Source organism: Leptopilina heterotoma, unplaced genomic scaffold (assembly GCF_015476425.1).
Source record: "Leptopilina heterotoma isolate Lh14 unplaced genomic scaffold, ASM1547642v1 Lhet_60, whole genome shotgun sequence".
In the NCBI taxonomy this organism is placed as follows: domain Eukaryota; kingdom Metazoa; phylum Arthropoda; class Insecta; order Hymenoptera; family Figitidae; genus Leptopilina; species Leptopilina heterotoma.
In genome coordinates, this window is record NW_025111138.1 from 8,137,749 (window position 1) to 8,165,038 (window position 27,290).

A 27,290-nucleotide genomic window follows, 5' to 3' on the forward strand; every position below is an offset into this window, starting at 1 on the left:
TTACATAAATTCAATTATTTTGAGGAAAATTATTATAAAATATCTCGAAATAATTTAATTATTTTCAAAAAGTGGAATAAAATTCTGCTAGAAATTCAATTAATTCAAAAAGATTTTAATAATATTCAATAAACAAATTTTTAATTTCAAATATTAATAAATACAATTATTTTAAATTCGCGATAGAAATTCTTCGTAAAATTCAATTACTTTTAAAATTTTTAATTAAAATCATCATTAAAAAATTGAATTTTTGTGTTAAAATATTTGAATTCTCGACGATTTTTCGGAAAATGATTAAAAATAATTGTTGTAGAGAAGAAGTTTAGTTAAAAATTGCAGAAAACAATTGAATTTTGAAAAAATTACAGTTGCAATTTTTGAAAATAATTGAATTTCACAAGATTTGAAATTGAAATGGAAAATAAAAAATTTTAATTCTCTTGGAAAAATTAATAAATAGTATGTAAAATATTTAATGAAGGAAAATATGGAGTTTTGGAATAATTAAATTTAAAAATCAGTGAAAGGCCAGGGAATTACAAAATAAAATATTTTAAATGTCAATATTTAGAATTTAATAAATCCAAAAATCAAAAATGTTTTAAAAATCAATCGGTTTTCTAAATAATATAACACAAACCCAAAAAAAAAATTAAAACTGTCTACTGACTGGATTTTTATAAAGTATCTTTTTTACAAGTAAAAAATTCGAGTAAAAAAATAAGCATGGTACACTTTTACGAAATAAAAGAAATCTATCAAAATATTAATCGTATGCATTTCGAAAAAATAAAAAATAATTTATACTATTAAAAAAAGAGAAAAGTGAAAAAACGTATTTTGAAAAAATGTGTACTGTGATATAGTAAAAAATGAGAACGAAAAATTATTGCATGCATTAAAAATATTAAATAAATTTTAGAAGTATATATAAATAAGAAAGAAAAAAAATGAAAAAAAACATTTGCATGTTTAACAGCTTCCCAGTAGATAAAAATAATATTAATTTGTTGCATGAAAACAGGGTTGACCTGACAACATCCTGAACAAGAACCTGCTCGACTTTACAAAGGTGCTACTGTGATGAACATCGTAGTTCACATTTTTTAATTATATGATAATTATTAAAATAATTTATGACTGCGTAGAATATTTATATAAATATGAATGTAAATAAATGTTAATTGTCTTTAGTTTTTTGATGCTCAGCAATGTTAAATGTTGGTCGTTTTTGTCTTCATTCAACATTGGATTTTTTAATAACAATTTTTCGATAAAATGCTCGACTGTGAAAATGTCAAATATGTACTTTTTTTTTTTTAAAGAAAAAGCAAATGTTTGATCAATTGTTAATGCTATGTGTCATTAAGTGAATAATTAATTATATGTTAATTATTTAATTGTATTTTTATTATTATTTATTAACAATATTTTTATTACTTAATTAATAATATTTCTATTACTATTAATTAATAATATTTTTTATTACTATTATTTAATAGTAATATTGTCTACTCTAAATGATTCAGAATTTGATTTCTTATTTAATTTTCAAAACTTTCAATTCTAGTTTAATTAAAATAATTGTAAAATTTTTATATCATTCAGAACTATTCTTTGTTGAATTTCGGAATTCAAGTCAATTCAATTAAGTTTTTTTTCAATTTCATGTTGAATTTTGGAATTCAATTCAATTTTATTTCAGTTGATTATTAATTATTAATAATTTATTATTTTTATTAATAATTATTAATACAAATTCAAAATTCAATTTCGGATTGAATTTTTAGTAACAATCACTGATGACAGTTGGAAATTTTAAAAATTAACGAAAAAGAAATTTGTCTTCTTCTAATTAGCTAAGAGAAAAATTCTAATTGAATCGCTTTTACGAAATGTCAAAAAATAAGAAATAATGAAATAAAAATTAAATAAAAATAGCAATACAATTGAAAAAACAGAGGCTTCTTATAATTTTAGATGCGTAATCAAAAGTAGAAATCTAATATTAATTTTTAATATTAGTAACAATATTCAAGGATCAGAGTAAACAAAAAATTGATCCTGAGTGTGAAGGAAAAGGAAGAAAAATGTTTTTAAATTTTAGAGATAATTCTTCTTTTAATGAGATTATTTATTTTTTGTATCTTCTATTTAAGCATAGTATTTATTAATGCCAAAGAACTGCATTTACATGAAGTCTTTTTTATCCACTTTTCAAATCTGTAGTTTTTAATAATTAATCTATGTGCATAAAAAAAGGAAAAATAGATTAACAAACGAGAAAAGTTTTTTTTTGTATGAGAACAAATTTAAAAAAAAAAAAACTCATTTTGTACAATGATAAATTAGTGCCAATTTTTTATTTTTAAACAATTCATTTTTATTATAACTCTTTGAAAAATTATCGTTTTGCAATAAATAAGATTATATTTCAAAATAAAAATTATAGAAATACTATTTCTATAAAGAGATTATATAAATATTATAGAAATATTATGTCTATAAAAAAATTATAAGTAGAAAAATATTATTTCTATAATAAATATAGACAGTCAGCTCTTATAAATTATCGAATTTACAATATTTACATTTTCAAGATTTCTTAATGTTCATCAACATTTTTGTATTGAGACATTATGAGACAACAAATTTTTTATTCCATTTTAGTTTTTCTCTACTTTTTTCAAAACTTTGATTCTTTTTTGTCATTTTATAGAGAGAAAAAATTCAACATTAAGTTATTTTGGAATTTCATTTGATGGACACAAATAATTGTTTCTGTTTATTTAATTTATAATTTATAATTTATAAATAATAAAAACATAATTGTTTATATAGTTAACAAATATGTCTTCAAAAATTAATGGAAATAAAGTAAAGTGTAAAATTTTCAGATAAGTAATTTTATCAATACTAATTACAATTATGAGCAAAAAAATGAAATAAGGAGAAGAAAATTTTAATGTCAAATTTAGGGAATGATAAATTTGTTTCTTTGTCAATAGAGTGGTTCTAATATTATTGTAAAAATACAAAATTGAGTGCGTTAAGCGTAACTTTGCAAATTTCATGTTATTATTCATGTACATAACAGTTTATCTTTGTGCGGAAGAATAAACACAATTAAAATACGAACACTTTTAAAGTTTCTGTTTTTGTTCGAAAGGAAAAAAAAAGAATTAGATTTTGCCTTACTATTTATTAAATAAAATTTAATTTGAAAGGAGTTGGTAAGTAGTTTTTATACAGATTAACTATTATATAATCACTGTTTTTTAGCATTAAGATAAATTTAAAGATTTATTTTCGTTTAAGAAGATGAATTCTTTTTGAAAACCATTTTTAGAATCTATTTTCATATTTCTTTTTTTGGTAATTTTGTTTACGATGCTTCGAAACAATGCTCAATATATCGATAAGTAATTTATTAGGAATAAATACTCTCTCGGATTAACTGTTTTTCTGTATTATTCCGATTTCTGAAATTTCGATTTTCCTAATTCCTAAAAATTCTAAAAAAAGTATTTTATTAGTTTTTAAAAACAAGAAAAAAGTTAAATTATTATTATTTGGATCTAAATAAATTTAAAACAATTCAATTAGTATTTTTATACAGATTTATTATCATGTAATCACATAATATTGTGTATGTTTTTTTTTAGATACATCTACTTTACATCTCGGTGATTCGAAATATAATTCTAAATTTATTTACAGAGACGGTGCAGAAAATATTCAATAATAATACTTAATAAAAATTTCTTTATATTACATTATTTGTCGAAAAATCTCGACCGGATTCTCAACATACAAAGATATAAATTCATTTTGTATACATGTGTGTACACGACTGATATATTTATATTTGTCTGCGACAGGGTATCGTCGTGTTCCTCCCTAATTAAATTCATTCATTAAACATATTATACAAATGATAGATTATCCTGATTTTCTTTTTCTCAATATTTTTAAGTAAAACTAAAAAATTGTACAACTTTGGAGGAATGTCGTGATGGCTTAGCACCAACATTATTATAAATCGTTTAGTCGCACTGCAATGGCACTTTACAAATTAAATAATGTCTGTCATATATATAATATATTTTTATTTATATATGTATATATATAAATCTTTTAATAATTGTAAAACCCTACCCAATAACGTATTAACAATAACAACGGTGGATTTACCTTTTCTTTTCTTTTTTTGCTTTTTTTTAATTTAGTTCATCCACTTACGGCAGGTAGGCGCACCACAAGCACATGGTATCTTGTGTTGATCATCTTCGATATCAAATTTATAATCGTATGATAGCTGAAAAGAAAAAAAATTATAAATACAAATAAATACTTTATACTTATAAATAAATACAAATCTAAATTTCATTAAAAATACTTTCTTCAAGAAAATCATTCTTCTCTTCATTAAAAATCAACATTTTATTTTGTTGATAATCGAAAATTTTAAAAAGTTTAAAAGTTTAGAAAGTTTTTTTAACTTAATTTTCTTTTAATTTTAGTTTTCTCAAATTAAAATTTATTATCATTATTTATCAATAGTAAATTAAAGTTGTTTCTAATATTTCAAATTTTTCCAAATTAGTAAATTTGTCGAAAATTTTAGAATATTTTCTTTTGTAAAGAAAATTGAAACTTACCTCTTCGCCACGTGAGATTCTTCGCTTAGCAAAGATAATTATTCTGAGATCTCTATCGACTTCGACGATTTCAGTGGTACAATTAGGACTGCAAGAGTGATTAATATAACGAGCAAGTCCTCCGCATAGAGTTGCATCTATTACGCGATCCTCATCCAAACGGAACATATAAATACCGCGATTCTGTAATGAAAAAGACGATTTTTTTGTTTATTAGTTGAATCTTAAAATAAATTACAAAAAAAACTAAAAATATTAGAAAAAAATAAAATTATCTGATAATTTTATTATAATTTATGAATCATAATTATTAATTTGTTTTACAACAAAATTCAATTATATATTCAATTATTAATTTAGGTACCTAAAATATTTCTCTTCTATTTCTTGTAGATAATCGAATAAATAATAAATAAAAATATAATAATAATCAATCAATATTAAATATCTAAGCAATATTATAATAATAAAATAAAAACCTAAATTTATTCAATTCAAAATTCAATTATTCACACAAAAATTTGATATTGTTTTTTTCTGACTTTTCCCTCATTTCTGGAAATAATTTTCATTTCTTTCCTGATTTTTGTAAAATTAAAATTCAAGAGGATTTCAACTGCAAAAAAATATAATTTTTAGAAGCAAAAAATTAATTTAAACCTTTAAGGTTTAAGATCTGAAACCTTTAAGTTTTCTATATTTTAAAAATAAAATTATTTACTATGGCAAACTTTTCTTAATAATTTTCAAAAATTTTTAATAAAATTCTTTAAAAATTTAATTACTTTTAATGAAATTTTAAAAAATTTCAATTATAAATTTATTAAAATTCAATTAACATTTAGTAATTTATCATGAATTATCGTTAATAAATAGAATAAATAATAATAAATAGGTTTGAAATATTTTAAAAACCAAATTTTTCAGAATTTTAAATATAACTTTTCGAATCCTTTTAAAATTAACTGAAAGGTTCAATTCTAACTCAATTACAAAATTAAATTAGTTTACATTAAATTTAGACACTTTAATTGAATTGTTCTGAAGAATTTATTTGAATTTTTTTAAAATAATAGAATTTTTAAAAATAATTTTCATTAAAAATTTTAAAAGTAATTGAATTTTATGAAGAATTACTTTCAAGTTTTTAAAATAATCGTGTTTGTTAATAACTGTAATTAAACATTTGATTATTGAATTTTATTACAATTTTTAGGAAATAATTCAATTATTCTCAGAATTTTATTAAATTTTTTTTTAAATAATTGAATTTGTTCAAGGAATTTTATTAAAATATTTAAAATAATTGAATTCTTTCGAAGAATACTATTAAAGTGATTGACAATAATTGAATTCTTTCGAATCATTTATTAAAATTATTGATAAAAAAAATTAATTCTTTGGACTAATCCTTTTGGAGTTTTCGTAAATTATAAAATTCTTCTGAAGAATTTCTTTGACTTCTTTTTTGGAAATAATGTAGATTTTTTTAATGATTTTAATTGAAAATTTTAAATGTAATTGAATTTTAAGAAGAATTTCTATCAAGGTATTAAAATAATCGTATCTCTTAATAATTGAAATTAAAAATTTGATTATTGAATTTTATTAAAATTTTTTAGAAATAATTGAATTTTTAGCTAAATTTTAATCAACTTTTTGAAAATAATTGAATTTTTTCAAGAAAGCTTATAAGAATTTTACTGAAAATAATTGAATTTAAGTAAAGAAAATTATTATTTATGATAATAATAATTGAATTTTTATAAAAAATTTTATTGAAATTTTTAAAAATAATTGAATTCTTTAGACATTTTATTAAATTTCTGTTTAAAGTAATTGAATTCCTGAGAAGAAATTTATTATTTATAAAATTAATTGAATTTTTGCAAAAGAATGTATTAAATTATTATTTAAAATAATTGAATTCTTTCGAAGAATACTATTATAATTTTTTACAATAATTAAATTATTTTGAAGAATTTCTTTCATTTAAAGAAAAAAAAAAGAAATCCATGAAGAATTTCTTTCAAGATTTAAAATCTTGCTACCAAAAACACGATTATTTAGAAAATAATCGTGTTTGTTAACAATTGAAATTAAAAATTTAATTATTGAATTTTTAAAAATTTTTTGAAAATAATTGAATTCTTCGCAGAATTTTATTACAATTATGAAAAGTAATTTAATTCTTTAGAAAGATTTTATAAAAATTTTAATTAAAATAATTGAATTCTTTAGAGAAATTTTATAAAAATTGTACTAAAAATAATTGAAGTCTTGTAAAGATTTTTATTAAAATTTTTGAAAATAATTGAATAGTTTCGAAGAATTGTATTAAAATTTTAGAAGATCATAAATAATAATAAATAACTGACTATGTAGTTTATAAGCGAATTTTTTAAAATATTGAATCTGAAAGTATTAAAAAATTGAAGTTGATATTTAAAAATAAAAAATCTAATTTGCATAATAAGAATAAATTGAATACCACGTTCTGCGCTCGCAGCATTTTCTACTATAAACAACAATATTATGGAAAATAAATGATTTTTGCATGCTTACCCTAGCCTCATACTGCTTTTCCCTCGTCTCAGCAACTTCAGATCGGATCATTTCACCAATATATTCAATAACCATCGTGTGCTTCTCTAAATCCCTTGCTGCATAGAGACCCAAACCCTGAATTTTCGATCTCGCCAAATAAACATTATTTCGCCATTCCTGTTTCATTTTCTTATACTGCGAACTCTTCGAATGTACAAATTGCTTCGAGTAGGGACACGTGGCTTCACCAGCAACATTGGTGGTTGGTTGGAAATTCTGTCGCGCTGATGATCCAGTCCTCTGTGTGTGAGGCCTCTTCCAAGGTAGTTGATTTTTTAGCCTCGCCTCAGTTCTTGCGCTGCCAGTTGGATTAATTGCCAATGGCAGTTCAAGTAGAGGATTTCTACCATATTTAAACCTATAATCAGTCAATGTTTCAATTCCCGGTAAACTTTCCAGTACACGAACAACAGCGGGCTCAGTGAGACCGAAAAGATCCTCGCCAGTGATGTAACGCTGAAAGAGTTGAACACTCTTCTCGTCTCGTCTCAATTGAGCGAGAGGCTCGAGAATTCGATTCCAAACAGCGCGTGGCGATGCATCTCGTAATTCAAGATCCTCCTGTGGAGGCTCCTGAACGAGAACACGAAATTCCGGTTTCCCCGAGACATCGTGAATTGAACAAACGTAACGACAACGCTTATTTAGTGTTCTCATACTCCAGTAGAAGCGGACAATTTTGTAGCCAACTGGGTAAATGTGATTTGGTGTGTGGAAATTTGCGAGTTGATGCGGAAGTAATTGTCCAACGCTGAGGAAAATCAAACTTCCGACTCGGAGAAGATGATTGTGTTCCGAGTGATGCATCACAGAAGCCACTTGTCTATTTTCGTCACGATTCACGTAAACTCGCCTGTATACTGAGAGTGTTGTTAGTTCTTCGTCTTTGTCGTTTTTCGAGGCGTGTTGAGAGCAAAAGGTGTTCTGAAACAATCACATTCAATTGTAAACATTCATTTAAATGATTATTCAAACTTTAACTAAAATATTTCAATATATTTTAATTTTTTATATTATATTAATACGATCGAGTGATAGAATCAATCTTATAATTTTAACTAAAATATACATGCTTTTTTGTAAAGCGTTAAATAAATATTTGTATAAACAGAGTTGCAACAAAAATTTGATTATTATTAATTTTTTATTTAATTAATTTAGTTAATTAATTAATTATTATTAATTTATTAATTTTAATAAGTATTTATTTGAAAAATTAATTAAGTTCTGAATTTGAAATAAAAAATTAGATTTAAAAATACAATAAAAAATAAAAATAGCAAATATTTAATTATTTAGTGTTTAAATACCTTGCTCTTGAAGAAGACACAATTATCTTTAACAGCACAGCCAAGATGATAGTAATTGGTGCATCGAGTTTTGTAGCATCTGACAGAAGCGCCTGGTTTCTCGCAAACAACACAATTCAGCGTGAGAGTGTGCTGTAGAGCTTCATCAAACTGCATCAGTGCTCCATTCACCGTTTCGAAGACTTCTTGCGCCCAAAGAGCACAATTAAGATGAACCCATTTATCCACATCGAAATTTAATAAACGAGCAGGACCGTCGGCAGCGCCGTCACCTTGATTTTGACAAAAGATGCAGCGCCTCGTGTCTTCAGCTTTCGCTGGACTCACAGTCACTCCCATTCGGAAAAGCATCTGAAATTTCATTTTCAATTCAATTTAAATATTTAATATTTATAATTTTTATTTATATAATTATAATTTAATTCCAATTAATTAAACTAAAATTATAATCAAATTTCCATTTTTCGAAAGATTAATTAGATAAATATTCGATAGTATTTGAGTAGAGAATTTAACAAACCTCGGTGATTTCACGTTCATTAAGCTTCTTATATTTGGCAGATGGTTGTAAAACACCGGCAGACCAGACCTTGTAGCGATCACCCTTATGAACTTTAACTGGCGGTGGTGGTGGTTCATTAGAATTTACCATCGGTTCATCCAAAACTGAAATCGACCGCTTCTTGCCAAAACGTCCATCTTGCAGGTCAATTTCGCTTTTACATCTGTCATAGTCAGGTAATAATCGCTTCAATCGCAGAGTATTCTCATCACGATCCAGCGATCCTTTTCCGAAGAATTTCTTCTCCTGGAACTTCTTCAGATTCTCCTCAATGAATTTGCTGTCCGTCTTTTGACTGAGGTGATCCACAATTGCTGCCGCCTGCAAAATATTTGCAAATAAATTTTACAATACTTGGTAGAAATTTACAAAAATATTTACAATATTTACGATAAATTAACTTAGAAAATAAAAATAAAAGAAGATAACAAGTAGAAAAGTATAGTTGCTTATAAAATTATAAATTAAAAAAATAAAAGCAGATAGGAAGAAATAGAAAAGAAGAAAGAAAATTGAAAAAAAACTTGGAAATTATTTTAAATTATTTTCAAAATTAGTTTTTAAGTTTTTTTTCAATTTTCTACAATTATATAAAAAAAGAAATCAGAAGACGAACCTTATCTTGAGAAATGTTACAAGTTTTGTAAATAACGGAAAATTGAAAGTAACATTCAGCAGAACAAAAGCAGACTTCATCGCCAGGTTCCAGATCATCTTTACTCATTAGAGAAAACTCCGAAACTCTTTTTCTAATTAAGGTATTGAGAATAACGACATCGCAATGTCGGCAAAATTTGGCAGCTCCATTTAAAATACTTTGAATATCAATCGGTGCTGTAAATGAAAAAAACATTTTTTTAATTAAATTTCAATCAAATTTCAAAATTTAAAATAAGAGGAAATTTTAGTTAGAGAAGAAATTAAAACATACCTCCTTCCTTTCCGTCTTTTCCCTTAGTTCGATAAAGACCCAATTTCTGACTAGGTGGAGTGGTAGTGCGTTCTTCAATTTGATAATCCGTGGGTGCAGGACAGTTCAAAATATTTGCCAAATCTTTAAGAACTCCCAAAATGTCATCGGATGATTGACTATTCAAAGTCACAGTGACATTGATGTTTCCAGTCTCTTTTGTTGGTGTCGGAGACGTTTTTCCCATTCTAAAAAATTACAAATTTGATTAAAATAAAATTTTAAAATGAAAATAAAAATAATAAAAACAAAGTCTATTTCTTATTTTTCTCATATAGGGATTTAAGGCAAAAGAGATGTAAAGCAAAATTTGTAGCGTCAAGAAATAAATTCTATTCTAATTAAAAACAAATAAAAATAAAAACAAAGTTATAATAATAATAATTAAATAGTCGCTCTTGTTTAAATAATAATTATAATAATATCAGGCCTCGGAATTGCTTTTACCTGGAAGTTCCTAAATTTTCTTTATCATTATTAGCAATCTCCTTGATGAATGATCCCGGTCCGGCTCGAATCGGAACAGGATTAAGTAACGGTATTGGAGGTGAATATCGATTTTGATTTTCCGAATCATCATCGGACTCGTCATCCATAATAACTCGGAGATACGGAAACCTGTGAAGTGTGTCAGGAATCACGCATTCAGGAGATGAGGAACTAACAACAGTGTCTGGAGTGTCAATGTCTCTCGTCGCTGACATATTGTCCTTCCTGTCATCTATTGATAAAGAAAAATTATTAAAATTATTAATAAAAAAATTAATACAGAAAAATAATTACATTTTTTAATTTAGTTTGTATTTAAGTTTAATTCAAATTTAAATTCAAATTTCTATTTAAATTTCTATTTAAGTTTAAGTTTAATTAAAATTTAAATTCGAAGTTATATTTAAATTTATATTTAAGTTTAACTAAAATTTTAATTCGAATTTCCATTTCAATTTATATTTAACTTTAATTACAATTTAAACTATTTTTCTAAATTTAGAAATTTATTATTTAGGTATTTATTTTTTTACTGTTAAAAAAAAGAGTAAACTTACTATCGTCAAATTTCAATGGGGGAAATTCTTGATCGTAGAATCCCCTTTGCGTAGAAACTGGCGGAACAGGTGGCAGGGGATCCAATTCGCCGAAGGGTTGAGTATTGTAATGATCAGAAATACCGGATATTCTTGCACTTCCATAAGAGCCAATTAAATCACCTGTTCTTGTATTGTAATCTTTTGCAGTGCCAATTTTCGATAAATCCCCAGATCCAAAAACAGGACACACGCCATAATTTCTACTGAGGAGTGGTTCCAGTACAGCCATTCCTGGTAATTGTCTTAATTGTAACATTACATTGTCGATATACGTATCGTAATCCTCAACTAAACGTGGCTCCTTTCTTGCACGTTTCTTTTGCGGACCCATGACTGCGTCCTTTCCCTGACTTTGTCTACGTTTTTGCTGATACTGTCTTCTTTTCAACTTTTTGAGATCTACAACAAAAGCGACGAGAAATATTATAATAAATAAAAGTAAGAAATGAAAATTGTATAAAATGTAAATAAATTAAATAAGAAATATAAATAATTAAAATAAGAAATATAAATAATAAAGTAAGAAATATAAACAATGGCTTTTAATTAATTTTTCCAGTTTTGCTAATATGAACAAAAATAGTAAAAAATTGGATAAATGCCCTAAAAATTTATAATCTCAAATTATCAAAATTACAACCTGACCGAAAATCTAATTAGCGAATTACTAGTTTTCAGAACATTTTTTTACTACAATTAGAAATTTTCATTGTTTCCTTTTTTAGTAATTGGTAAACAGCAAAATTTTCTATTATTTAAAATTTGACATTAGGATATTTTTGTTTTTAATAATAAATAATGAATAATTATTATTTATCTGAATTTTTAATTTTCCAAATTTTTAGCAAACCATGAGACTGAAGTCCGCCACATTTTTCAAAAAACAAAGAATCAAAAAAGATATTTTTTTCAAATTAAATTTATCTCTAATTTTTAAGTGCATAAATTTTTTAGAAATAGTTACTTAATAATTGTTAGTTAGAAGATAATTGCTCAAAAATAACATGGATTTGAAGCTAAAATAAAGTAAATCGTCGCCTCATTTTTTCGTTTTCAAAAAAAAAATTGCGGACTTCAGCATCATTATCAAACAAATAATAATTATTTAAATAGAATTTTCCTTTTCAAATATTGACTACATCACAAATTTCGACAAAAATTTCAAACATTTTTTACAAAAGAAGGATATAATTTTTATAACTTTTATACATTTGATTCTGAAATAATTGAATTCTTGCGAAGAATTTTGATAAAACTTCGAAAATAATTGAACTCTTTTAAAGAATTATATTAAAATTTTTTCGAGGAATTTAATTAAAATTGTATTGAAAATAATTGAATTCTTATAAAAAATTACATAAAGATTTTTGAAAATAATTGAACTCTTGCAAAAAACCTTATTAATTTCAATTATTTCCAATACATTCTTAATGAAACCTTTAAAAACAATTCAATTATTTTTTAAGATTTTAATAACAAATTTTTGCAAATAATTAAATTATTTTCAGGAAAATCGAAAAAAAATGTTTATTCATATTATTTTTTTTCAGTTAGACTTGTATTAAAAATAATTGAATATTGAGAATAATTGAATTGTATCGATAAATTTTATTAAAAGCGAATTTAAAAAGTAATTGAATTCCGGAGAATTTTATTAAAATGTCTGAAAATTATTAAATTCATTCGATAAATTTAAATGAAAATGCTTATTAACATTGCATCTAAAAATTAATTGAATTCCTGCGAAGAATTTTATTAAAAGTTTTGAAAATAATTGAATTTCTACGAAGAATTTTATTATTTACGAAAATAATTAAATTCTAATCCAGAATTTTATTAAAATTTTCAAAAGCAAATTGAATTGTTTTGAAGATTATTTTTTATTATCATTTTTTAAAATAAAACAATAATTATAATTAATTTGTCAATAAAATCGTTAATAAGTGATTTTTTTTTAAATTTTTGAATCTGAATTTATTCAAAAACTGAAGTTGAGATTTAAAAATAAAAAATTCAATACGTAATATTTGACAGTTACTTTAATAAAATCAAAGAAATTAAATATTTACCTAAATAAGAATTTATTTTTTAAATGAAAAATTATTTTTAAAATTTTAAATTTGGAGAAAGTATCAAAAGAATAAACTTTCATATGCATGTTCAACACTTCAGGGTCATAATAATTATTAGTTTAATAAAGATTTAGACGATTAAGAATTCTCATAAATTATAATTATGTTGATTATAAAATATAAATTATTAAAAACGAAAAATATAATATGAAATTCTAAATATTTATAATTTTGGAAATTAAATAAAATTTAATAAATTTTAGATATTAAAATATTTACTGTTTTACAAATAGCAAATACTAAATATTTTAATATCCAAATTTATTTTTACTCGACTTGAAAGTACAGTAAATTAATATTATTATTTTTTTATTTATTGGTGAAGTGATGATGAATATTGGTGAATAAAATTATTTATTAGAATTCGCCTATTAGATTTTGGAAAAATGGTAATTTTGAAAAATTTTGATTATATTTTAACAGCAGAAGAATAAAATAATGTATAAGGAATAAAAAATGGTAAAAGAAAAAAAAAGAAAAGGAGAGTTAAGAAAAAAAAGAAAGTTAAAGAAAAACAAAAAATTAAAAGAACTAACCATTTTTGTCATCGATGGTTCCATCAACGAGCTCTTCTTTGGCAGGAAGAAAGTCTTTGGTATCGTTAAGTTGAACAGAGTTACCACCAGGGAGAACTTCGTCAAGAATTTCTTTCTTCACTTCCATCAAAGGCACTGTGTGTGACGTAATTGTACTTAGTGGCATCTGAGCTTGAGGACGACTTAAAGGATGAGTCGTCGTTTGAGGCACTGTCGGTTGTATTGTACTAACAACTGGAGACTGAGATTGCTGAACTGGAGTCGGAGGTTTCGGGGGAAGAGTCAATTGCTGCTGTTGTTGTTGCTGTTGCTGCTGATGCTGTTGTTGAGTTTCACTAACAACAGCCTGCGTAATCGAGGGAGTTGAAAATTGTTGAGCCGTTTGCACGAGATTGGAAACCACTTCCGAATTTGATAAAGCTGCTTTAAGAGCAATTGTCGTAACGATTGGCTTTGTCTGTAAAATATGTCTCGCAACAGTCACTGGAGTCGTGGCTCTCTGCTGCGCCTGAGAGACTTGAGCAATCACTTCAGAAGTTGATACAATTGAAGATTGTGAAATATTTTCCAGTGGCGTTGCCATTGAACTGTCGGCACTTGTAGGCGTTGTGTGCGATAGTGTTTTGGTAACTGATGTCGTGATGTTGGTCTGATTACCGGGAATGCTTAACGAAAGATTCTTAATATGCTGATTGTGGATCTGTTGCTTCGCCAGTGTTTCCAGTGATCGGGCGATAGTTTGAACGTTTAAGGAAGACGTTGTTACTGGTAATTGTGAAGATGAATTTTTCGGTGTCTCTTCTTTCGGTGTTGTTGCCTGCATTTTTGGTGTTGTGATTGCGTGCGAGACAAATGAGGTTTCTTTCGTTAGAACTTGTTTCGTTGGTGGTGTTTTACTCACTGGGGGTTCGTTTAATAGTGGAGGGAGTAAGGAAGACGGAGTTGGAGGCACGGGTCTTGCTAATTGAGCTTCTAGTGATGGTACCAAGGGTAAACTTGGACCTTGACTGCTTGATGACGATAGGGTTGTGGTGGCGCAGGCTGTATTCTGCAAAAGTTGTTTTAATAGAACATTTTGCGATTCCTCCAGTCGATGTGAAGTTGCTCCAATTTTATTGATTTCAGAATCGAGTCTCGAAGTTGATGATGATGATGAATTTTCATTTGAATGCAATTTTGATTGAAGTCCATCTGGTTCTTTCTTGATTGTTGAGCTCATTGGTAACGCATCGGGCTCGACATTTTTACTGTCGATTGGCAATGATCCAGTCTTGAATTGTACATCGCCCGATGTCAATTGCGAGTGCAATAAAGTTGGTGCTTGCGATAAAGTTGATTGCAGAATGCTAGTGGTAACATTCACTGGTGTTGATGTTGCTGTAACCATTGGCGGCACTATTGTCCGGACACATTGCATTGATGAACTCACCTACGGAACGATAATAATTTTCATTATTGCTTTATAAAACAAAATTACACACATTAATTAATTATTTAACACTAAACAATAAAATCTATATTAATAATTGTTGTATTTCGGTAATTTCTTCGCAGTTGTATTTATTAAATTTAAATAAAATTATAAAAATGAAAAATAATTATTTTATTCTTAATTTAAACACTTTTGTTTAATTATTTATTATTAGTTAATTACTCTTCAAAAAAATAAAGTAGAATCGAATTAATAATAAAATGTAAACAGTGCAAGAAAAATTTAGAAATTATGTTATTTTTCATAAATTTAAAAATTTTTTTTCAACTTTTCGAAAATAAACAAGAATTTAATTACAATTGTATTGAAAGTAATTGGATTATTATAAAGAATTTTATCAACATTTTTGAAAATAATTGAAATCTATTCAAGAATTTTATTAAAATTTCTGAAAATAATTAAATTTATTCGAGAAATTTAATTAAAATTGTATTATTATAAAGAGTTTTATCAAAATTTATGAAAAAAATTGAATTCCTGCGAAGAATTGTATTATTTATGAAAATAATTGAATTCTTGTCAAGAATTTTATTTAAATTTCTGAAAATAATTGAATTTTTGCCCAAAATTTTATTTAAATTTCTGAAAATAATTAAATTTACTCGAGAAATTTAACTGAAATTGGATTAAAACTAATTAAATTATTAGAGAGAATTAAACAAATTTTTTGTAAATAATTCAATTCATGCAAAAGAATTTTATTAAAATTTTTGGAAGTAATTAAATTTCTGCGGAAGTATTTTATTATTTATCAAAACAATTTAATTCTTGCAAATGGATTTTATTAAAATTTTAGAAAATAATTGAATTCTTGCCGAGAATTTTATTTAAATTTCTGAAAATAATTAAATTTATTCGAGAAATTTAACTGAAAATGTATTAAAACTAATTGAATTATTGCAAAGAATTAAACAACTTTTTTTGTAAATAATTAATAATTGCTTTCCGCCGTAGCGAGGTTTGCCTGTAATTGAATTTCTGCGAAAATAGTTTATTATTTATCAAAACAATTTAATTCTTGCGATGAATTTTATTAAAATTTTAGAAACTAATAAATAATAATTAATTTTTTATTAAATGAGCGTTTTAATAATATTATTGTTAAATATTATTATATTATTATTAAAATAATTAATATACTGTTAACAACACTTGAAAATTTGTGAATTGTATTCCTTTAAAATACTCCTAATGATAATTAATTAGAACAGTAAAATAATAATTTAAATTCATTTATCTAAATACAAAAATAATTGGTAAGTTAAAAAAATTAGTTTAACTGAATTTCTTAATTGAATAAATGTTGAAAACTGTTCTTCGTTAAGATTCTTATCGACTGGAATGTCAATATAGAAACGTTCTTATCTACTTTCGTGAATTGGGGACAAGTTTTTGTATACTTGATTAGAAAAAGAGTTACACATGAAAAGTTTTTTTTCCTTCATAAATGTCACACTTGTAAGTGTACAAATAGTGAAGAAAATAATATTTATGAAAACTAAATTTTGAAATAAAGTGGTAAAGTAGTAAATTCTTAACTTAAGAAACGACATTCAAGTCATTCGTTTATAACAGTAAAGCAAAACGATACAGAAATAATTATATTGTGTAAAATAAAAATAATTTTGATATGAAACAAATTTTATCAGCAAAGAAAATTAAAAAATTACAAAGAAAAATACAGAGTTTAAAAAAAGAAAATTAAAAAAAAGACAGTGGTTAAAATTTTTAGTTTATAACACACCTTGAGTTGTGTGCAAATTATTTTGTTTATAATACTCAACTCACAAGGATGCAATATTTCGTGTTGTGTTTAATTAAAAATAATTTTTCGCTAATTTAATTCAACGTTATTTGACATGAAGTCGTTATTCAATAATTGTGTTTCAATCGAAATTAATTAAATTTTTAACGCAAATAACTTTTGAATTAGTTTTATAGATTGAATCAATCAATTAAAATCAAAGTAATCGACGAATAATTGTTACTGTTATTAATTTCGATAAAAACATAATTTGATTATAAATTAAATTATTAAATAAATTATTAATTAAATTATTAAATAAATTATTAATTTAATTTTTAATTAAATTATGTTTTTAGCAAAATTAATTAAATTCTAACTTTTAATTAAAATTATTCAAAATTAAAATCCTGTACTTTTGATAAAATTCCCTAACTTTTTCCCAATTTCCCTGACCAATTTTACTTTCCCTAATTTTTTCCTGAATTCTCTAATTTCCCTGACCTGTGGCAACTTGAATGAAATTCTAATTAAATTTTTAATTAGCTTCATTTAGTTTCAGATGATAATTAAAATTAATTTTTGAAATTAATGACTAAAACAAATTAAAATTTAAATGATAAAAAACTCACCGCAGCGGAAGTGACATTAACGAGAACTCGCGACGGTACAGAAGAACAGGTGGAACTCACTTGCAGAATTGCCTGAACATTCTGCGCTCGCTGTATAGACGACGAAGGCATGACAGAACTTAGTAAATTACTTGTATGAGTCAAATGTGTATTAGCTCTTCCAGCCATTGTTGGCTTCGCTGAATTGGTTCCAGCGAGCATTGCATTCAACATTGCATTTGAAGTGATAGAAATTCCAGTTGGCCTTGGAGCAGTATTAGTTGGCGTATGAAGTGCAATTGTACTCGGCTGTGTTTGAATTCCACTGACAGTCACTCGTAGAAAATGATCCGATGGCAGAGATTTCGCTAAATTCGACACTAAAGTAACAGCTGAATTACTCTCCTTCATTTGTTGGGCATTCGTTGAGACAATAATTTCCGATTCCGATTTTCCATGAACAGTGCTCGTTATAACGGGTGTTGTTTGTAGACGATTTCCACTCACTCCTTGTAGATTCATCGACACCAGTGGTGCGGGAATACTACTCGTCGTCGCAGTGCTTCCTGATTTTGTATTTCCGATTGATGGCGAGACGAGAGTCACGATATTTGTTGCTGTTGTTGAGTGACTTTGGGAATGATTCGATTGGTACGAGGAGAGAAGATTCCTAAGTTGTTGAGAGCCGTTTTTGATGTTTTGAGTGAGATCGGAAGGCTTCGAGAGGGGTGAGTGATGGGAAACGGAACTCGTGGTTCTTTGTAATTGAGCTACGGTTCCGATGGATTCCCTTCGTTGACCCACTTGAAGCGGTGTTTCTCGTGATGTTTGTCGAGGTCTCTCTTGTCGGTCACTAGAAGTTCCCTGGTCCAAATCCGTTGACGAATCCTGAAGAATGTTGGCCGGTAGGGTACCGGAAGGTGTCGGCACTTGATAATGAAGGTTACTTTTCGGTTTCTCCGCATTCGCCATCTCTGGTTTCAGGGATATTATCCCGTCCAGCAGATCTAGTATTTCGTCCGGTGACTCCTCCATAAGGATTTTTTGCACTGCGGCAGTCTTTCTGGAGAACGCGTCCTGACTGTTGAGGGAAATTGGATTATTGTTCGTTTCCGTTTTCATCTTTTCATTCTCCGACTTTTCTTCTCGCATTTCATTGACTGGTTCGGAATCGTTCTCGAGGATATGAACGAGAGATTCGTCGTCCTCAGTGACGGGGGAAATGTGTCTACCTTGGAAGGAGTTTTCCATACTCGGAGTGTTGGTGTCATCTTTCTTCAAGTTCCTCTCACCGTTCGCAATATTTTCCGCTGGATTATGTAGAGCTGCGAGTTCGAGTTCCAATTCGTCAGTGGTATTTGAAGAATCTGTCTTCCTCTCCTCGATGAGTCTCTCGACCAGTTTCGATTCTTTGGGTACTACTTTCTCGACTTGAGATTTTCGCTCAATGTGATTTTCCTTCTTCTTTTCCTCGTCACGTGAGGTGCTGGCTTTCGAGTCGACTAACTTCAACACAGGATCTTTTTTTGTCAACGCTTCTGGAAGGAGCATTTTTGATGTGGACATCAAACTGGAGGTTTGTAGTTTAGGAATATTTATTTTTGGTGTAATGTCCGGTTTGATGGCTTTGGACACTTCTTCGATTGTTTTCTCTATTCCTGTTTTTAGCGAGACTGGCGGTGCGTCGGCTTTTGGATCTTTCAGATAGGTGCCTTTTAAAGTTGCTTGAGTGAGTCTAGCGGCAATTTTCGCGTCCGTTACTATAGAACCCATGGTTAGTCCTCCTCGATTTTGATTATCGAATGTTTCCTTCGAGCTGGAATAGGAAGAGAATGTATTCGACTTCGCAGTTGGTGGTTTATCGATAACATTTGTCGTGGCATGAATGGAAGATTTCGCTGAGAATGGATTAACTCTCGAGGAGACGATCGTCACTGTAGACACTTGAGAGTTTGAGGCACGTCCACGTTGTTCTGGTTCGTGGTACAATTTCGGCTTCTCTAAAATGGATTCCAAAACTTTTGTTTCCTGGACTTTGATTTTTTCAATTTTGTTCACTTCGTTTGGAATAGATTCCTTTAGTTTTTCCTCGATGATTTTGTTTACAGGATCGGGTCGAATGTCTTGTAGTTTGCCTTTGCTTGGTGGTAGATTTTGAGTTTGAGGTAAGATGGTGTGTAGTTCCTCTTGATCGGACGATTCCGGTGTGTCTGTGATGGGGGCAAGACGTTTGCCGGTTTCGACAGACTTGACGAGATTTAGATGTAATTCCTTTTTGTTTCTCAAATGCATCACGTCCTCATCAGCGAGATTTACCTCAGGTTGACTTTCGGTTGGTTCGAGACCCAGGATTTGCATCTGCAGATTGTGATTCTGATTACTGTCGTTAATGAGTGCGTTACTGAGAGAGTCGTTACTGTCGATTAGGACCATGTCCTGGGCGAAAAGTCCGTTTAGAGTGTATTCGTCCTGGTTGTCGGCTTCCAAGGGGCATATCACGTCTTCTAGATTAGCGTCGCCGAATTGTTCAATGTCGTTGATGTCGTCATTATCGCCCTGCGCTGCGGAACTCAAGGTCACTTCTGAATTGACGACATTCTTGTCGTCGTCATAGTCGGTTGTGTCGGGCATTGGTTCCAGTTTATCGTTCGGACTGCTTAGAGCGCTGTCGGTCAGGGAGGTTGTCGCCTTGGGTTCGATTGTAAGCGGCGAAGTTTGTGGCGGAGTGTGTGAATCGTCGTCGAAATCATTGTAATCCGCACAGACTAGAGAATTTTTAAGTGAAGTTTTTCTATGCACGAGAGAAGGGGGATTTGGTTTCTCATCGATACTTAGAGTTGGTTCGCTTGTTTTGCCCTTGCTGGTCTCGGGTTTCGTGGACCACATGGGTGATCCGCCTCTGAGTCCCAATTTGAAGTAGCCAAATCTACCGAAACTGGGAGGCAACGGTAGGGGATTGATTGGATTGTGTGGATTTCCTCCGCCTCGCGAGTGATCTATGGTATTTTGATCTTGTTGTTGAATTTGTTGATCGTGACTCATGGTGCTTTGGGAGTAATTCCCGTGCGGAGTGTGAGGTGTGTGGGGAGTTCGCGGAGTGCCTGGATTCTCGACACTCTGGGGTCTGTCGGGCATTGCCGGACTATTGCCACTGGATTGTCTTCTCTGCATTTGCATTGGCGAACCTCCGACCATTGGACTGCGGGGCATTGGCGAGTTTGGCGTTTGACAAGGCGGTGGATGGTGAGAATTGTTCAACTGATGCTGAAGCATCGGAGAGGTGGAGGGATGATTGTGAACTCGAGAGCCCATGGGACTTGGAGGTTGAGACGACTGATTGAGTTGTTGTTGAATCATTGGAGATCCCATTGTTTGCACCACTGGACTACGGGCTAGCGGAGAACTCGGCGGTTGTTGTCCGTAGTTTTGTTGTATTTGCTGATGAAGTTGTGGACTCGGAGAACTTACTGGTTGATTAACCATGGGAGATGTTGGCGGCTTTTGCAACATGTGCTGCTGTTGCATTTGTTGTTGTTGTTGAATTTGCTGTTGTTGCAACTGTTGCTGTTGTTGAATTTGCTGCTGCAGCTGATGGGTCTGCTGCAAAGGCTGTTGTTGTAAAGTTTGCTGCTGTAAAGTTTGTTGTTGTAAAGTTTGCTGCTGCTGTAAATTTTGCTGCTGTAATGTTTGTTGTTGCAAATTTTGCTGTTGTTGCAAAGTCTGCTGCTGCTGCTGCAAAGTTTGCTGCTGAAGTTGCTGTTGGTTTTGCTGCTGCAACTGCAAAAATTGTTGCCGCTGCTGCTGTAGCAATTGTTGTTGCTGTTGTTGTTGTTGCTGCTGCTGCAAGAGTTGCTGTCTGTGTTGGACCAGTAAAGTTCTCTGAGTGATGTTGGTTTGATTATCCTGAGGAACGACTTCGTGTTGCTGTTGAATCATTTGCTGCCGGTGAAGCATCTGCTGATGTTGCTGTTGAGTCAATATTGGTTGTGGCTGTGGTTGTGGACTGCCAAGCGGAGATCTTTGTCCGTAAACAATGCCGGCTTGTAAGGTCATTCTAGGTCGTTGATTTATTTCTCCCACGGCTGGTGGACGAACGAAGCGTTGCGTAATGCCGTGCATTCGAATGTTCTGTTCACCTATTATCTGTTGGGGTGATCGAGCGTCGGTGGTGAATGCCCCGGGACTCGTGGTGAGTCTCCCGGTGATGACTGCTCGATGTTGGGGTGATGTCATCCTCGTGGCTGCGGGCACACAAATTCCAGGAGAAGGCATGGCTCCAGGACTGAATGGACTCTCGTCTCCTTGTGACAAAGGAGTTCCAATTCTTGGTGATGGCTGCATGTTGTGAGGTGACATCGTACCGGGATTTGTTTGTGAATTTCCTGGACTGTGTTGTAGCATTGGTGGATTTGGACTGTGTTGCACGATAGAGTTTGCCGGTGAATGCTGAATCATCGTGGAAGAAGCACTTCCAGGACCTGGACTGTGAGAAACAAGCGCTGCTGGACTGCTGAGTGGTGACGAGTGTTGAGACGGTGACATCATTGGGGAACATGATTCATTTGATTGAGGCTGTAGTTGACGTTGTTGTTGTTTACTGTGATACTCCTGCATCAGCATTCCGTGTTGACGAGTTTGCTTTCTACTTGCGTCCAAGTGTTTTTGCAGAATACCTTGTTCACTCGTAATACGCACCAGTTCAGCGTTATCGTTTTCTGTTAATTCATTACCCGATTTACGCAACTGACGTTGTTTGCTGTTCAGAGACTGAAATGAAGAATTTAAGTTTTAAATTTGAAATTTAATATTTAATTTAATTTTATAATTAATTTTATATTTTATTTCAATTTCGATTATAACTAATTTTCCTTGATTTCTACCTTCTTGAGTTTGCGGAGTTTCTGAACTTCTGTTTCGTAAAACTTAAGTTGTTGTCCGAGTATTTGATTCTGGTGATTTAGCCACTGCTCATATTGCAATTGTACTTGACGATCTTGTTCAGTAATAATATTTTCCGGAGGAGCTGGTGGCGCTGGGAGTTGAGGTATATTAAACGTCACGATACGTGCTAAAATAGAAAATAGTTTTTATTTATTAAATAATAAATACTCTCTAAAAAATTATATTTTTTTTCTTTCTTTTCTAATTTATTTTTATTTATTTATATTCTCTCCAAGTAGAAAATCTCAATAAAAATACTAACATTCAGGTGGTGTTTGAGTGGAAATAGGTTGTCTTGCAGCTTGAACGGTTAATTTGCTCGCATCCGGCGTTGCTGGAGACCAATTTGCTCCCGGTGATGATGGTGGTCGTGGAACGCAAGCTGGCCTTATGGCAGTCACTCCACCAGTGACAGTTGCAATTCCTTGAGGCGGTGAAGCAAGGGCTTCAGCTCTCAGTCTCTCAAATTCACTGTCACTCAATAGAGCTCCACTCGGCGTTGTCGTATCAGCTTGCTGTTGTTGCTGCTGTTGCTTTTCTTGTTCACGTTTTTCTTGTTCTAAAAGCTCCTCCAGTAATAAAGGTTGCTCCTGTGAACACGACTGCTAATCGTTAATATCAATCCCTAACTCGTTTTCACATTTAAATCACAAATGGAATACTTTGCAATGGATTAATAAAAAAAGTGGCAACAAAAAGCATGCAAAAGCTTTAACAAAATTTAATTTTTAAAATAATATAGTAACAAAATTTCATTTTTGGAAATAATTTAACTTAATTCAAAAACATATTTTTTCTAAAATAGAAAAGTAAAACATAATTAAAAAATAAATAAAAGGTTTACTACAAATTTAGAATTTCTCCTGAATATCTTGTAGAAATTAGAAATTAATTTATGTATAGAATATAATGGAGCAAAACTACTATCATTTCAATAATTCTGAATAAGCATTTTCCGTTTTATTCAATTTCGAAGATATTCAGTAGTATTTTATTTGACAAAAAAGAGAGAAAAGTATAAAAACAGGTTTCTTCTCGTGGGGTTTGTGCATATTCGGTAGACAAGGATGTGAGTTAATTTGATTGAATGCCCGCGTCTTGCTCACCTGCAGAAGCAAAGGCCTTCGTTGAGGATGAGGTGACATTGTTGGCGTACCGGTATGAACGATAGGGACCATAGGTGGGCCCGGAACTGGCACTTGGTGCCCTATGTGAATTGGGGGCCGCGTCAAACTCCGCTCACCTGGGCATAGCCCCATCTAGACATGCACCAACACCATTGCATTGCATTGCATACACTCAGGCCAAATACCATTATACCAGCCAATGCTCATTGTTATTAAATCACTCATCTACATTTACACTCGTACCGGGTATTTTTTATATCAATATATTCCTTTTCTATTAATTTTTAAGGCATTTAATTAAGAAAACATTACAACTAGATAAATCAGATTTTGAAATGAATATTGCTAAAATTTCTATTATTTCTTTTGAGTTCTTCTGACGAATAAATAAATTTTCTTTTAGAGACAAATTGCTTGATCGAATTTATAATTTTGCGAGAGGGTAAATTTTTAAAATTAGTTCAAGTTAAAAATTTGTTAATATGAAAATTAATTTTCAGGCAAAACATTATTTTCTGCATATGAATAATATTTGAGAGAAACTCTAACCTGTATAGGTCCTCGATATGGAGGTGGAGGTCCTGGATAAGGAGGCGGTGGTGGAGGTTGCAAAGGCATTCGTGGACCAATCATATGACTGACGGAAACTATTCTCCCTGCTACATTCTGAACTCCGGCGACTCTCATTCCGAGTCGTTGATGTTGTTGAACTATAAAAAGAATATTAACATTTAAATTAATATTATCTTAATAATTTAAAAACTAATATTTGATAAATCAAAATTATATAATCAAAATATTAAACATTGAAATTATTCGAATTACCTTGCATGTGCGTTTGAGCAAGGCGTTGAGGATGACCAGGGAAGGTCGATGGATAACTGACAGTAACAGTATTTGTCGAAGTGACGACACCAATAGTGCCATCAGGTGCGAGTAATCGAGTTCCTGGAGCCACTGGTCTTCCCATTGCAGCCGCTGTTTGCAAGTGTTGATTCAGTTGCTGTATCGCTGCTTGCGGATGACTTTGCGGTATAACACCAGCCGATGGTTGAGCAGTTTGTGCCGCCGGTGCAATGCCTTGAACCGTTTGCGTTGGAGCAGAAGTTGTCTCCGTTGGAGTTTGTACAGTGCTCGTTACAATTTTCTCATTCGATTCCGTATGCGCTCTAGTTGTTCCTCCCAAATCTTCAGGTTTCGGCTCCACTTTACTGTCCTTCTTTTGTTTCTCTTCCTTTGGTTCAACTTCCACTTGCTCTAGATCCAAATCAAGAATATTTGTCTTTCCACCTCCTGTCAAATTGTCCAACTCAGGATCCGCGTATTCCAAAATGTTGAAGTCAGCCCCCATTTCAGCTGGAGATTTAAAGTGAAATAAATTAAAATTAAAAAAGTGAAATCAATAAAAATTTCAATTATTATTATTAGTTTGTATTATAATTATTATTATTATTACTTACCGAGAAGTTCATCGTCATCTTCGCCCAAGTCTCCTAATATTGCACTTACGCTCTCGACCTCTCCCAGAGGAGCTTCTCTCTCTTGCTCGAGTTCCTCTAATTCGGCTGTGACATTATCTGGTATTTCGGAAGCTTCCGGAGCATTTACGTTGGTTTCGTTTACTCTGGTAGAAATTACAGGCGGTCTGATCATGCCCTGAGCGCCCAACATTCTTATTCCTTGACTGAGTGCGTCCGGGCCTGCTCTCACAATACGTTGCGTTATCTGTCCTTGATTGGGTTCAGAGAATCTTTGTTGCTGTATGACTTCGTAATGTTCCTGTAGAGCAGCTCTAGGACCAGGTAATCGCTGTAGAACTTGGTTGCTTTGGAAGTGCTGTTGAGGTACACCAACAGACACGGGTGGTCTCAAAAGTAGTCTAGTTCGTGGATCCAGACCCTGAAGTCTCGTTGAATCAAGTTTACCAGCCATCACATGTCTTTGACTCACGCCTGTTGAAGAATTAAAAAAACATTAACTGAGTTAAAAATATAGCCCTCGATATTATTATTAAATTGAGACCTAGGTTCGATTTAAAGAGCAAAATAAATCGTTTCAGTCGATTCAAAGTAAAAAAGAAGTCGAAAAGTCGTTTATTTTGTTCATAGTTATCACAAAAATTCAATTTTGTATTTCCCTGAAATTTTCCTGATTTCTAGGCAGAATTTTGATTATTTTTCTTATCCTGATAATAACTGAAATACATACCAATAGGATTTCGAACAAAAACGTTGGGTTGCGGCATCCTTGGTCTCACGATTCCAGGCGGTAGCGGTTGCCTAAACGTTCCCTCAGCCGATTTTCCCGACAATTGAGGATGTTGAGGTAACTGTATCTGCCCGGTTTCGAATTGTTGCGGTAACACTTCACCAGGATTTTGACCATCTAAAATAAAAAAAAAAGAACATTTGAATTAGTAAAAATATTTGATAGAAAATTTTCAATTTTTTCAACCCATAAAGAAAATAACCTTGAGGCCAGGAAGCACCATGAGTTTCAATCTTTTTACTGAATTGTTGTCTCTGTAGAAGATCTCTCAGCTGTCGATTGACCTCTGGTTGCTGACTGAAAGCCTCGGTTGGTTGAGGCTCGGATCTTGTTTCTGACCTGGGAGAAGGATAATTCGAGACCGGAGATGGTGTTGCGGGTTGACTGATATATGGATCGGGAGTACGCGACGGAGCGTAGACATGTGTCGTGGAACGATTATTATTAGCATTGAAAACGGGACGTGGAGTACCGGGTGGTTGGTTGAAAACGTCATTTCTCGGTGACGTTGCATAAGTTGGAGTACTGACAATTTGCGATCGTGGCGTTTGTGAGCCTTGCGAGAAGGCTTCATTGCTTTCGAAGCGTTGAAAATGCTCTTGAGATTGTGAGGAAGCAGGAGATTGTGGAAAATCGTGAGGCGATTGTGGAGCTTGGGGTGAAAATGGCGATGGAGGCTGGGGAAACGCTGTCGGAATCCCAGGCCTCACGACATTTCCCATCGGTCGCATTCCCGTTGTACAGGTTTGATTCGGTAAACGTGGCATACCTTGGAGAGGAATTTGCGGTGCCATGCCGCGAGTAACTTTTATTGGCGGTGCTGCGAACGTCGCACGAGATCCCGGCGATGGCGAGGCTATTGAAGATATCTGATTTGCTTCCTGCAGGAAAAGAAGAAAAAAAATTAGCTTCCTCCGTTTCCAAATGATTATTGTATATTAGAAAAAAATATATTTATTCGAAAACTTCGAAATGTTGAGAAAGTTATTTACTCAGGGTTGCCACAAAATTTTGAAAATAATTGAATTTCTGTAATGAATATTGTTATTTATGAAAATAATTGAATTTTACAATGAATATTATAAAAATTCCTGAATATAATTAAATTTTGGCGAAGAATTTTGCTATTTATAAAAATAATTAAAATGTTGACGAGAATTTTTAAAAAATTTTTGAAAATAATTGAATTTCTGGAAAGAATATTAATGTTTATTAAGATTGTTAAATTCCTTCAAATA

General features: G+C 30.6%; 2 protein-coding genes across 9 annotated transcripts in view; one reads left to right on the forward strand and one right to left on the reverse strand.

Annotated features, from left to right (window-relative positions):
* The window catches only part of LOC122509380 (PH and SEC7 domain-containing protein), a 77,360-nt gene extending 76,138 nt beyond the window's left edge, over positions 1-1,222 (forward strand). The window contains exon 14 of the mRNA XM_043623394.1: positions 1,028-1,222. Coding sequence (XP_043479329.1) covers positions 1,028-1,049 — 22 coding nt within the window. The 3' untranslated portion in view covers positions 1,050-1,222. The remainder of the gene's footprint in view (positions 1-1,027) is intronic.
* A 2,383-nt stretch (positions 1,223-3,605) lies between these two features.
* Positions 3,606-27,290, reverse strand: part of LOC122509387 (histone-lysine N-methyltransferase 2C-like) — a 44,240-nt gene continuing 20,555 nt past the window's right edge. For 4 of the 8 annotated variants that reach the window (XM_043623411.1, XM_043623408.1, XM_043623406.1 and 1 more), the window contains 19 exons: positions 26,255-26,933; positions 25,993-26,169; positions 25,245-25,736; positions 24,610-25,140; positions 24,334-24,494; positions 23,764-23,916; positions 22,920-23,259; positions 22,597-22,784; positions 17,738-22,483; positions 13,870-15,298; positions 11,160-11,600; positions 10,561-10,834; positions 10,075-10,301; positions 9,760-9,977; positions 9,102-9,464; positions 8,582-8,932; positions 7,230-8,195; positions 4,665-4,847; positions 3,606-4,321 (listed from right to left, as the gene is read on the reverse strand). In XM_043623411.1, coding sequence (XP_043479346.1) covers positions 4,229-4,321; positions 4,665-4,847; positions 7,230-8,195; positions 8,582-8,932; positions 9,102-9,464; positions 9,760-9,977; positions 10,075-10,301; positions 10,561-10,834; positions 11,160-11,600; positions 13,870-15,298; positions 17,738-22,483; positions 22,597-22,784; positions 22,920-23,259; positions 23,764-23,916; positions 24,334-24,494; positions 24,610-25,140; positions 25,245-25,736; positions 25,993-26,169; positions 26,255-26,933 — 12,012 coding nt within the window. In that variant the 3' untranslated portion in view covers positions 3,606-4,228. The remainder of the gene's footprint in view (positions 4,322-4,664; positions 4,848-7,229; positions 8,196-8,581; positions 8,933-9,101; positions 9,465-9,759; positions 9,978-10,074; positions 10,302-10,560; positions 10,835-11,159; positions 11,601-13,869; positions 15,299-17,737; positions 22,484-22,596; positions 22,785-22,919; positions 23,260-23,763; positions 23,917-24,333; positions 24,495-24,609; positions 25,141-25,244; positions 25,737-25,992; positions 26,170-26,254; positions 26,934-27,290) is intronic. The other 4 variants (XM_043623412.1, XM_043623407.1, XM_043623410.1 and 1 more) reach the window with 4 other exon arrangements.